This window comes from Zonotrichia albicollis, chromosome 32 (assembly GCF_047830755.1).
Source record: "Zonotrichia albicollis isolate bZonAlb1 chromosome 32, bZonAlb1.hap1, whole genome shotgun sequence".
Taxonomy (NCBI): Eukaryota; Metazoa; Chordata; class Aves; order Passeriformes; family Passerellidae; genus Zonotrichia; species Zonotrichia albicollis.
The window spans coordinates 2,413,160-2,427,026 of NC_133850.1; the positions used below are offsets into that span (position 1 = coordinate 2,413,160).

The window sequence follows — 13,867 nt, forward strand, 5'->3', positions numbered from 1 at the left end:
CTCTTCAGAGCAACCTTCAGGTGACATTGGTGCCACCAGGCCTTGGTGACACTGGTGGAGAACCCACCAGACCTTCTGCGTGACCTTGAGGTCACATTGGTGCCACCAGACCTTGGTGACACCACCTGGACCACCCCAAACTCTTCTGAGTAACCTCGAGGTGACATTGGTGCCACCAGAGCTTGGTGACACTGGGTGGAGAGGCCACAAGTTCTCCTGGATGGCCTTGAGGGGACATCAGAGTCACCACGGCTTGGGGACACTGATGGAGAACCCATAAGATCTTCTGAGTAACCTCGAGGTGACATTGGTGCCACCAGACCTTGGTGACACCACCTGGGCCACCCCAACCTCTTCTGAGTCACCTTGAGATGACACTGGGTGGAGAACCCACAAGTTCTCCTGGGTGGCCTTGAGGGGACATCAGAGTCACCATGGCTTGGGGACACTGGTGGAGAACCCACCAGATCATCTGAGTAACCTTCGGGTGACATCGGTGCCACCAAGACTTGGTGACACTGGGTGGAGAACCCACAAGTTCTCCTGGATGTCTTGAGAGGACACTGGGGTCACCAGGACTTGGGGGCAGTGGTGAAGAACCCACCAGATCTTCCGAGTGGCCTTGAGGTGACATTGGTGCCACCAGACCTTGGTGACACCACCTGGACCACCCCAACCTCTTCTGCCTGACCTTCCCCTCCTGTGCCACCCACGCTGTCCCCAAACCACAACTCCCACCCCTGTCCCACCATCACCACCAGGGATGTCCCCGGGATGTCCCACCTGGGTGGACCCGTAACCTCCTCCGTAGTAGTTCTGCTGGGCCAACCAGCGCACCACCGGCCCGGCCAGCTGGGACCTGTCCATCTCCAGCAGGGCCAGCAGCGCGTAGGACGTGCCCTCGATGTTGAAGGTGCGGGCGTTGCGCTCCTCCCAGCTGGCCCCACCTGCGGGGACATCGGGGACAGCCCTTGGGTCACCAGGGACCTCCACCAGGCCACCGCGGCCCCGCCACAAAGGTACAGCCCCGGGTGAGGTGGTATCTCGGGAGGGTTCTAAATCACGGCTGGAGAAGGTGAGGAGGACACAAAAGCACCATCCCTGATCCCAAATTCCAGCCCTGGGTGAGGATTCAGTTCTGGAGAACCTCAGGAGAACCTCAGGAGGACCCAAAACCACCTCCCCTGACCCCAAATTCCAACCCTGGGTGAGGATGCTGTTTTGGAGAACCTCAGGAGAACCCAAAACCACCTCCCTCCACCCCAGTTTCATCCATTTAACTCCAAGGTGAGGTTGGAGAACGTCAGGAGGACCCAAAACCTGATTTGGAGAACCTCAAGAGGACCCAGAAGCACTTCTCCTGACCCCAAATTCCAGCCCTGGGTGAGGATTCAGTTCTGGAGAACCTCAGGAGAACCTCAAGAGAACCCAAAACCACCTCCCTTCACCCCAGTTTCATCCATTTTAACCCCACGGTGAGGTTTGAGAACCTCAGGAGGACCCAAAACCTGATTTGGAGAACCTCAGGAGAACCTAGAACACAATTTAGAGAACCTCAGGAGAACCCAGAATGTGATTTGGAGAACCTCAAGAGGACCCAAAACCACCTCCCCTGTCCCCAAGTCTCAATCCTGGGTGCAGATTCCATTTTGGAGAACCTCAGGAGAACCTCAAGAGAACCCAAAACCACCTCCTCTGACCCCAATTTCACCCATTTTAACCCCACGGTGAGATGCCACCTTTGAGAAGTTCAGGAGGACCCAAAACCACCTCTCCTGACCCCAAATTCCAACCCTGGGTGAGGATTCAGTTCTGGAGAACCTCAGAAGGACCCAAAACCACCTCCCTTCACCCCAGTTTCATCCATTTAACTCCAAGGTGAGGTTGGAGAACGTCAGGAGGACCCAAAACCTGATTTGGAGAACCTCAAGAGGACCCAGAAGCACCTCTCCTGACCCCAAATTCCAGTCCTGTGCAAGGATTCCATTTTGGAGAACCTCAGGAGAACCTCAAGAGAACCCAAAACCACCTCCCTTCACCCCAGTTTCATCCATTTTAACCCCAAGGTGAGATGTCACCTTCAAGAACCTCAGGAGAACCCAAAACCACCTCCCCTGACCCCAAATTCCAGCCCTGGGTGAGGATTCAGTTCTGAAGAACCTTAGGAGAACCTCAAGAGAACCCAAAACCATTTCCTCTCACCCCAGTTTCATCCCTTATAACCCCTAGATGAGATGTCACCTTTGGAGAACTTCATGAAGACCCAAACCCACCTCCTTTCACCCCAGTTTGACCCCTTTTGAGGTCTCACCTTTGGAGAACCCAAACCCACCTTCCTTCACCTCGATTTGACCCCTCTTGAGATGTCACCTTTGGAGAACTTCATGAGAACCCAAAACCAATTTTCCTGGTGCCAATTTTGACCCATTGAGGTCTCACCTTTGGAGAACCTCCTGAAGACCCAAACCCACCTCCTTTCACCTCAATTTGACCAATTTCCACCCCAGGTTTGGTGTCACCTTTGGAGAACCTTTGGAGAACCCAAATTTAGGTTCTTTTACCCCAATTTGACCCCTCTTGAGATGTCACCTTTGGAGAACCTCATGAGAACCCAAACCCACCTCCTTTCACCCCAATTTGACCAATTTCCACCCCAGGTTTGGTGTCACCTTTGGAGAACCTTTGGAGAACCCCAATCTAGGTTCTTTTACCCCAATTTGACCCCTCTTGAGATGTCACCTTTGGAGAACCTCTTGAAGACCCAAAGCCACCTCCTTTCACCCCAATTTTGACCAATTTCCACGCCAGTTTTGGTGTCACCTTTGGAGAACCCAAATCTAGGTTCTTTTACCCCAGTTTGACCCCTCTTGAGATGTCACCTTTGGAGAACCTTTGGAGAACCCAAATTTACCTCCTTTCACCCCGATTTGACCCCTCTTGAGATGTCACATTTGGAGAACTTCATGAGAGCCCCAAACCAATTTTCCTGGTGCCAATTTTGACCCATTGAGGTCTCACCTTTGGAGAACCTCCTGAAGACCCAAACCCACCTCCTTTCACCCCAATTTGACCAATTTCTACTCCAGTTTTGGTGTCACCTTTGGAGAATCTTTGGAGAACCCAAATTCACCTCCTTTCACCTCGATTTGACCCCTCTTGAGATGCCACCTTTGGAGAACCTTTGGAGAACCCAAACCCACCTCCTTTCACCCCAATTTGACCAATTTCCACCCCAGGTTTGGTGTCACCTTTGGAGAACCTTTGGAGAACCTTTGGAGAACCCCAATCTAGGTTCTTTTACCCCAGTTTGACCCCTGTTGAGGTCTCACCTTTGGAGAACCTTTGGAGAACCCCAATCTAGGTTCTTTTACCCCGATTTGACCCCTGTTGAGGTCTCACCTTTGGAGAACATTTGGAGAACCCCAATCTACGTTCTTTCACCCCGATTTGACCCCTGTTGAGGTCTCACCTTTGGAGAACTTGGTGAGGACCCTCTCGCTCTTGAGCTTCCCGGCCAGGGCCAGCGCGTAGGACGCCAGGGCCACCGTGTAGGGCCGGGCCAGGCCCTCGTAGCGCCGCGCCAGGAACCCGGCGGCCTTGTTGATGCTCTCCTCCAAGCTCTGGAGAACCAAGGATGGAGAATTCGGTATCTCAGGTGGCTTCCATGATGGTCCATAACCTCAGGAACGTCACCTGTGGGGTCACTCACGTTGACGTGGTCCTTGCAGACGTCCCGTGCCTCCTCGAGGGCGATGAGGACGAAGGAGGTGAGGGACACCTCGGGCTCGGCGCCCACGTAGCCGCCCTGGGGGACGGAAATGAGGGAAAAAACCTCGGGATTGGGGTTTTCAAACCTTTGGTGGTCCACCAGGAGGTCATTGCAAAGATGTGTCCTTGGCTGGTCTGAGGGACGGCCAAGGGACACCCAAGGGACACCCAAAGGTGTCTGACCTTCATCTGACCTTCAGGTGAGGAAAAACCAAGGGACATTCAAAGGTTATCTGACCTTCACCTGACCTTCATCTGACCTTCAGGTGAGGAACACCCAAGGGACATCCAAAGAACACCCAAGGGACATCCAAAGAACATCTGACCTTCACCTGACCTTCAGGTGAGGAACATTCAAGGGACATTCAAAGGTTATCTGACCTTCACCTGACCTTCAGGTGAGGAACATCCAAAGAACATCCAAAGAACACCCAAGGGGCACCCAAAGGACACCCAAGGGACATCCAAAGTGCATCTGACCTTCACCTGACCTTCACACAAGGAACATCCAAAGAACACCCAAGGGACATCCAAAGTGCATCTGACCTTCACCTGACCTTCACACAAGGAACATCCAAGGGACACCCAAAGAACACCCAAGGGACATCCAAAGGGTATCTGACCTTCACCGGACCTTCAGGCAAGGAACATCCAAGAGACACCCAAAGAACACCCAAAGAACACCCAAGGACCTTCACCTGACCTTCACACAAGGAACATCCAAGGGACACTCAAGGGACACCCAATGGACACCCAAACTTCACCCAAGGGACAGCCAAGGGACACCCAAGGGACATCTAAAGGTTATCTGACCTTCACCGGACCTTCAGGTGAGGAACACCCAAGGGACAATCAAGGGACACCCAAAGAAGACCCAAAGAACACCCAAGGAATGTTTGACCTTCACTTGATCTTCATGAAACCTTCACCCAAGGAACATCCAAGGGACACGAAATGGACCCTCAAACTTCACCCAAGGGACATCCAAAGGGTATCTGACCTTCGTCTGACCTTCAGGTGAGGAACAGCCAAGGGACACCCAAAGTTCACCAGACCTTCACCCAAAACCCACCTGAACTTCAGCCAAGGAACGCTTGAAGAATTCCTGAGGTTCACCTGACCTTCACCCAAGGAACGCCGAAGGAACATCTGACCTTCAGGCAAGGAACACCCAAAACCCACCTGACCTTCAACCAAGGAACGCTTGAAGAATTCCTGAGGTTCACCTGACCTTCACCCAAGGAACGTCCAAGGAACACCCAAAAACCACCCAAGGAATGCCCAAAACCCACCTGAACTTCAACCAAAGAATGCCCAAGGACATTTCTGAGGTTCACCTGACCTTGACCCAAGGAACACCCAAGGAACACCCAAGGAACACCCAAGGAACACCTGACCTTCAGGCAAGGAACTCCCAAACCCCACCTGAACTTCAACCAAGGAGCACTCAATGAATTCATGAAGTTCACCGGACCTTCACCCAACTCCAAGGAACATCTGACCTTCACCCAAGGAACGTCCAAGGAACACCAAAAAACCATCTAAGCAACACTTGACCTTCACCCAAGGAACATCCAAGGAACACCCAAAAACCATCTAAGGAACATCTGATCTTCACTCAAGGAACACCCAAAACCCACCTGACCTTCAACCAAGGAACGCTTGAAGAGTTCCTGAGGTTCACCTGACCTTCACCCAAGGAATGTCCAAGGAACACCCAAAAACCACCCAAGGAACACCCAAGGAACACCTGACCTTCACCCAAGGAACTTCACCCAAGGAACACCCAAGGAACACCCAAGGAACACCCAAGGAACATCTGAACTTCAACCAAGGAACACCCAAAACCCACCCAAACTCCAGCCAAGGAACACTCAATGAATTCTTGAGGGTCACCTGACCTTCACCCAAGGAACGTCCAAGGAACACCAAAAAACCATCTAAGCAACACTTGACCTTCACCCAAGGAACACCCAAAGTTCACCAGACCTTCACTGAAAACCCACCCAAACTTCAACCAAGGGACACTCCAAGAATTCCTGAGGTTCACCTGACCTTCACCCAAGGAACACCCAAAAACCATCTAAGGAACATCTGACCTTCACCCAAGGAACACCCAAGGAACACCCAAAAAACACCCAAGGAACTTCTGATCTTCACCCAAGGGACACCCAAAACCCACCTGACCTTCACCCAAGGAACGCTTGAAGAATTCCTGAGGTTCACCTGACCTTCACCCCAGGAACATCCAAGGAACATCTGACCTTCACCCCAGGAACATCCAAGGAACACCCAAAAACCATCTAAGGAACATCTGACCTTCACCCAAGGAACACCCAAGGAACACCCAAAGTTCACTCGATCTTCACCCAAACCCCTCACAAATCCTCCCACCCTCCACCCGAGGTCCCTCAAGCTTCAGCCACCACCAGGGACAGGTTGAGGTGTCCCCTTACCACCATCTCCTTGTGGATGACGGGCGCGTCCTCCTGGAAGACCCCGTCCGGCTTCTGCTTGTTGAGGATGAGCCACTTGATGGGGCCGCAGATCTCGTCGTGCTCGATGTCCGTCAGCTTCCTGGCCATGGCGAACACCTTCACCACGTAGGCGGTCAGCCTGGAGATGGGGACACCTGAGGGTCACACCAGGCTGGTGGTGGTGGTGGTGGTGGTGGTGGTGGTGGTGGTGGGAGGAGGTTCCTCACCAGGTGCTGGAGGGGCGATCGGTGAAGGCGGCGTAGGAGCTGTCGGGCTTGCGGAAGGCCAACTGCTGGGTGTAACCTGCGAGGAGATGGCCCTTGGTCAATGTCAGGGGTGGCCTGGGTGGCTTCAGGCCACCAATGTTCTCCAGCTGTTGGCCAACACAAGGGATGGCCTCAGGCCACCAATGTTCTCCAACCATTGGTCAATGCAAGGGGTGGCCGGTGATGGCTTCAGGTCACCAATGTTCTCCAACCATTGGCCAACACAAAGAGCACCCACCCAAGCTGAGGAACCCTCAGGCCACCAATGACCTCCAACTGTTGACCAACATGAGGGATGGCCTCAGGCCACCAATGTTCTCCAGCCATTGGTCAATGTGAGCGGTGGCCAGTGATGGCTTCAGGCCACCAATGTTCTCCAACCATTGGCCAACATGAGGAGTGGCCAATGGTGGCTTCAGGCCATCAATGTTCTCCAGCTGTTGGTCAACATGAGGGGTGGCCAGTGGTGGCTTCAGGCCACCAATGTTCCCCAGCCATTGGTCAACACAAGGGGTGGCAGGCAGTGGCTCCAGGCCACCAGTGTTCTCCAATCGTTGGTCAACATGAGGTGGCTTCAGGCCACCAATGTTCTCCAACTGTTGGCCAATATGAGGGGTGGCCAGTAGTGGCCTCAGGCCACCAATGCTCTCCAAATGTTGGTCAAGATGAGGGATGGCCAATGATGGCCTCAGGCCACCAATGTTCTCCAACCATTGGTTAATGCAAGGGGTGGCCAATGATGGCTTCAGGCCACCAATGTTCTCCAACCATTGGTCAACATGACGGGTGGCCAGTGGTGGCTTCAGGCCACCAACGTTCTCCAACAGTTGGTCAATGCAATGACAAATTTGAGGATGTCCCCACCATTTTGAGGACTTACCCACCACTTTCATTGCCATTCCCATCATTTTGCTGACATCCCCACAGTTTTTAGGACATTCCCGCCATTTTGAGGACACTCCCACCATTTCCAATGCAGATCCCACCATTTTGAGGACATTCCCACCACTTTCATTGCCATCCCCACCATTTCCAATGCAGATCCCACCATTTTGAGGACATTCCCACCACTTTCATTGCCATTCCCACCATCTTGGTGCCATTCCCACCATTTTGAGGACGCTCCCACCATTTTGAGGACATTCCCACCACTCTCGGTAGTGTTCCACCATTTTGAGGACACTCCCACCATTTTGAGGACACTCCCACCATTTTGAGGACATCCCCACCACTTTCATTGCCATTCCCATAATTTTGAGGACATTCCCACCATTTTGGCGCCATTCCCACCATTTTGAGGACATCTCACCCCTTTTGAGGACATTTCCCACTACTTTCATTACTGTTCCCACCATTTTGAGGACATTCCCACCATTTTGAGGACACTCCCACCATTTCCAATGCAGATCCCACCATTTTGAAGACATTCCCACCATTTTGAGGCCACTCCCACCATTTTGGTGCCATTCCCACCATTTTGAGGACATCTCACCCCTTTTGAGGACATTTCCCACCACCTTCGTTGCCATTCCCACCATTTCAGTGCCCTTCCCACCATTTCGAGGACATCCCACCATTTTTAGGACACCCCCACCATTTCCAATGCAGATTCCACAATTTTGAGGACATTCCCACCACTTTTGTGTCCGTTCCCCCCATTTTGGTGCCATCCCCACCATTTCGGTGCCCTTCCCACCATTTTGAGAACATTCCCACCATTTTGAGAACATCCCCACCACCTTCGTTGCCGTTCCCACCATTTTGAGGACATTCCCACCACTTTCATTGCCATTCCCACCATTTTGGTGCCGTTCCCACCATTTTGAGGACTTCCCCACCACTTTCATTGCCATTCCCACCATCTTGGTGCCATTCCCACCATTTTGAGGACACTCCCACCATTTCCAATGCAGATCCCACCATTTTGAGGACATTTCCCACCACTTTCATTGCCATTCCCACCATTTTGGTGCCGTTCCCACCATTTTGAGGACATTCCCACCACTTTCATTGCCGTTTCCACCGTTTTGGTGACATTCCCACCATTTTGAGGATGCTCCCACCATTTTGAGGACACTCCCACCATTTCCAATGCAGATCCCACCATTTTGAGGACATCCCACCCCACCGGAAGCTCCCACCTTTCCTGATCTGCTCGACGGCGCCGGCGCGGCGGTCGATGCCGAAGGTCTCCCACTGCCCGGTGCCGTCCAGGTAGTGGACGGCGATGACCGTGGGCGTCATGGCGATCATGTTCTGCTCGCCGCAGCCCGACGGCGTCACGATCAGGTGCTTCAGCTTGGCGCCGTCGATGGCCTTCTCCACCATGATGGACACGGGGTTGCCTGGGCCAACGAGAGGACCTGTCACGCTCGGGATGTCCCACCCCACCGCCGGGTTGTCCCCATGTGTCATCTCCGTGGTGCTCACCCTGGATGCTGACTTTGGTCTCCGACTCGGTGTTGGGGACGATGTCCGAGAGGTCGGCGGCCTTGACCCGCTCCTCCTGCACGCCGTCTGTGGGGTGGGGTGGACGTGGTGACCCCCAGGTCCTCTCCTGAGGTGACCCAGCCCCGCCCCACATCGAGGTGGGACCTTGTCCCCAGAGATGTCCCAGTTCCGTGGTGGGATGTCCCTTGTTCTCCAAGTTGTCCCAAACCTGAGCTTGGAGGAGCCTCCTTGATCCCTCCAGATGTCCCAGACCCATGGTGGGACCTCCATGGACCCCAAAGATGTCCCAGATCCACCACAGGACCTCCATGGACCCCAAGGATGTCCCAAACCCACAGTGGGACCTCCATGGACTCCAAAGAAGTCCCAAAGCCACTGTGGGACCTCCCTGATCACCAAAGATGCCCCAACCTCACTGTGGGACCTCCATGGACCTTAAAAATGTCCCAGACCCATGGTGGGACCTCCATGGACCCCAAGGATGTCCCAAAGCCACCACAGGACCTCCATGGACCCCAAAGATGTCCCAAACCCACCGTGGGTCCCCCATGGACCCCAAAGATGACCCAAAGCCACCATGGGACCTTCCCGGTCCCCAGAGATGTCCCAAAGCCACCATGGGACCTCTTTAATCCCCAAAGATGTCCCAACACCACAGTGGGACCCCCATGGACCCCAAGGATGTCCCAAAGCCACCGTGACACCTCCATGGACCCCAAAGATGTCCCAAAGCCACCACAGGACCTCCATGGACCCCAAGGATGTCCCAAAGCCACCATGGGACCTCTTTAATCCCCAAAGACATCCCAACCCCACAGTGGGACCTCCATGGTCTCCAAAGATGTCCCAAAGCCACCACAGGACCTCCATGGTTGCCAAAGACATCCCAACCCCACAGTGGGACCTCCATGGTCTCCAAAGGTGACCCAAAGCCACCATGGGACCTCTTTAATCCCCAAAGATGTCCCAAAGCCACCGTGACATCTCCACGGACCCCAAGGATGTCCCAAAGCCACCATGGGATCTTCTGGGTCCCCAAAGATGTCCCAAAGCCACCATGGGACCTCCATGGACCCCAAAGATGTCCCAAACCCACAGTGGGACCTCCATGGACCCCAAGGATGTCCCAAACCCACAGTGGGACCTCCATGAACCCCAAAGATGTCCCAAACCCACCGTGAGACCTCCATGGACTCCAAAGATGTCCCCAAGCCACCACAGGACCTCCATGGACCCCAAGGATGTCCCAAAGCCACCACAGGACCTCCATGGTTGCCAAAGACATCCCAACCCCACAGTGGGACCTCCATGGACCCCAAAGATGACCCAAAGCCACCATGGGACCTTCCTGGTCCCCAAGGATGTCCCAAAGCCACCAGAGGACCTTCATGGACCCCAAGGATATCCCAAAGCCACCATGGGACCTTCCTGGTCCCCAGAGATGTCTCAAAGCCACCATGGGACCTCTTTAATCCCCAAAGATGTCCCAAACCCACAGTGAGATCTCCATGGTCCCCAAAGACATCCCAAAGCCACCACAGGACCTCCATGGTTGCCAAAGATGTCCCAACCCCAAAGTGGGACCTCCATGGACCCCAAAGATGTCCCAAAACCACCATGGGACCTTCCTGGTCCCCAGAGATGTCCCAGAGCCACCATGGGACCTCTTTAATCCCCAAAGATGTCCCAAAACCACCATGGGACCTCCATGGACTCCAAAGATGTCCCAAAGCCACCGTGACACCTCCATGGACCCCAAGGATGTCCCAAAGCCACCATGGGATCTTCCGGGTCCCCAAAGATGTCCCAAAGCCACCGTGGGACCTCCTTGATCCCCAGAGATGTCCCAAAGCCACCATGGGACCTCCATAGACCCCAAAGATGTCCCAAACCCACCGTGACACCTCCATGGACCCCAGAGATGTCCCAAAGCCACTGTGGGACCTCCTTGATCCCCAGAGATGTCCCCAAGCCACCATGGGAGCTTCTTGATCTCCAAAGAAGTCCCAAACCCACTGTGGGACCTCCATGGACCTTAAAAATGTCCAAAACCCACAGTGGGTCCTCCATGAACCCCAAAAATGTCCCAAACCCACCGTGACACCTCCATGGACCCCAAAGATGTCCCAAAGCCACCATGGGACCTTCCTGGTCCCCAGAGATGTCCCAAAGCCACCATGGGAGCTTCTTGATCTCCAAAGAAGTCCCAAACCCACCGTGACACCTCCATGGACCCCAAAGATGCCCCAAACCCATTGTGGGACCTTCATGGACCTCAAAAATGTCCCAAACCCACCGTGACACCTCCATGGACCCCAGAGATGTCCCAAAGCCACCGTGACACCTCCATGGACCCCAGAGATGTCCCAAAGCCACCGTGGGACCTCCCCAGAGATGTCACTCACTGACTCCCTTCTTCTGCGGGTCCAGCTCCACGATCTTCACCGTCTTCTCCAGCCGCATCCCCTCGGGCTGTGCAGGGCAGAGTCCAGAGCTGAAGGTGGGCTTGGGGCTGGGGTCCTCCCGGTCCCAACCCCTCTGGAGCACCCGGAGAGGCCTCCCAGTATAAACCAGTACCCCCAGGGACACAGGGGACCAGCCCAGGAGGCCACACGGGTGGCCGAGGTCCTGGAGACACCAAGGTCACTCTGGTGTCTCGGTCAACTTCATTGTGGGGCCACCATGGTCAGACTGAGCTTGGGGACACCATGGAGATCATCAATGAAGGTATTGATGGAAAATGTCAGATCAATGAGGGCATCAGGTCCCATGGTCAGCCTGATCCCATCCAGGTGATCAATGAAGATATTGATGGAAAATATCAAATCAATGAGGGCATCAGGTCCCATGGTCAGCCTGATCCCATCCAGGTGATCAATGAACATATTGATTAAAACCACCAGATCAATGAGGACATCGAATCCCATGGTCAGCCTGGCTTTGGTGATCCCATCAGTGAAGATATTGATTGAAAATAACAAATCAATGAGGGCATCAGGTCCCATGGTCAGCCTGAACTTGGTGACCCCATGGAGATCATCAATGAAGATATTGATGGAAAATGTCAGATCAATGAGGGCATCAGGTCCCATGGTCCACCTGGCCTTGGTGACCCCATGGAGATCATCAATGAAGATATTGATTAGAAATATCAGATCAATAACGGCATCAAGTCCCATGCTCAGCCTGGCTTTGGTGATCTCATCAATGAAGATATTGATTGAAAATATCAAATCCCATGGTCAACCTGATCCTATTGAGATCATCAATGAAGATATTGATTAGAAATATCAGGTCAATGAGGGCATCAGGTTCCATGGTCAGCCTGATCCCATCCAGGTGATCAATGAAGGTATTGATGGAAAATATCCAATCAATGAGGGCATCAGGTCCCATGGTCACCCTGATCCCATCCAGGTGATCAATGAAGATATTGATTGAAAATATGAAATCAATAACAGCATCAAATCCCATGGTCAACCTGGCCTTGGTGACCCCATTGAGATCATCAATGAAGGTATTGATGGAAAATGTCAGATCAATGAGGGCATCAGGTCCCATGGTCAGCCTGATCCCATCGAGATCATCAATGAAGATATTGATTGAAAATATCAAATCCCATGGTCAGCCTGACCCCATCCAGGTGATCAATTAAGATATTGATTAGAAATATCAAATCAATGAGGACATAACGTCCCATGGTCAGCCTGACCCCATGGAGATCATCAATGAAGGTATTGATGGAAAATGTCAGATCAATGAGGGCATCAGGTCCCATGGTCAGCCTGACCCCATCCAGGTGATCAATGAAGATATTGATTGAAAATATCAGATCAATAACGGCATCAAGTCCCATGGTCAGCCTGGCCTTGGTGACCCCATTGAGATCATCAATGAAGATATTGATTGAAAATATCAAATCCCATGGTCAGCCTGACCCCATCCAGATCATCAATGAAGATATTGATTGAAAATATCAAGTCCCATGGTCAACCTGATCCCATCCAGACCATCAATGAAGATATTGATTGAAAATATGAAATCAATGAGGGCATCAAGTCCCATGGCCAGCCTGATCCCATCCAGGTGATCAATGAAGATATTGATTAAAAATACCAAATCACTGAATGCATCCAGTCCCAAGGTCAACCTGATCCCATCCAGGTGATCAATGAAGGTATTGATGGAAAAAATCAAATCAATGAGGGCATCAGGTCCCATGGTCACCCTGATCTTATCCAGGTCATCAATGAAGATATTGATTGAAAATATCAAATCAATGAGGGCATCGGGTCCCATGGTCAGCCTGGCCTTGGTGACCCCATTGAGATCATCAATGAAGATATTGATTGAAAATATCAGATCAATGAGGGCATCAAGTCCCATGGTCAACCTGATACCATTGAGATCATCAATGAAGATATTGATTAGAAATATCAGATCAATCAAGTCCCTGGACTGACTGGACGTGCCACCACCCACCACCCCCTTCTGCTGAGGTGGACCTGGCCCACCCACCCATGGTGACCACCCAAAACCACTGAAGGAGAACACCATGGGTGCCACCATGCAGGGAACATCTCAAGAACATCGATGCCACCATGCTGAGATGCCACCATGGATGCCACCATGCTGGGATGCCACCATGGATGCCACCATGTTGAGAACATCTCAAGAACATCGATGCCACCATGCTGGGATGCCACCATGGATGTCACCATGCTGGGAACATCTCAACAACATTGATGCCACCATGCTGAGATGCCACCATTGATGCCACCATGCTGGGAACATCTCAAGAACATCGATGCCACCACACTGGGATGCCACCATTGATGCCACCATGCTGGGATGCCACCATTGATGCCACCATGCTGGGAACATCTCAAGAACATCGATGCCACC

General features: G+C 52.8%; 1 protein-coding gene across 8 annotated transcripts in view; it reads right to left on the reverse strand.

Annotated features, from left to right (window-relative positions):
* The window catches only part of LOC102064784 (venom factor-like), a 73,159-nt gene that overhangs the window by 19,352 nt on the left and 39,940 nt on the right, over positions 1-13,867 (reverse strand). For all 8 annotated transcript variants that reach the window (XM_074530492.1, XM_074530489.1, XM_074530491.1 and 5 more), the window contains 8 exons: positions 11,368-11,434; positions 8,942-9,028; positions 8,653-8,856; positions 6,473-6,548; positions 6,225-6,384; positions 3,710-3,805; positions 3,470-3,620; positions 784-947 (listed from right to left, as the gene is read on the reverse strand). In XM_074530492.1, coding sequence (XP_074386593.1) covers positions 784-947; positions 3,470-3,620; positions 3,710-3,805; positions 6,225-6,384; positions 6,473-6,548; positions 8,653-8,856; positions 8,942-9,028; positions 11,368-11,434 — 1,005 coding nt within the window. The remainder of the gene's footprint in view (positions 1-783; positions 948-3,469; positions 3,621-3,709; positions 3,806-6,224; positions 6,385-6,472; positions 6,549-8,652; positions 8,857-8,941; positions 9,029-11,367; positions 11,435-13,867) is intronic.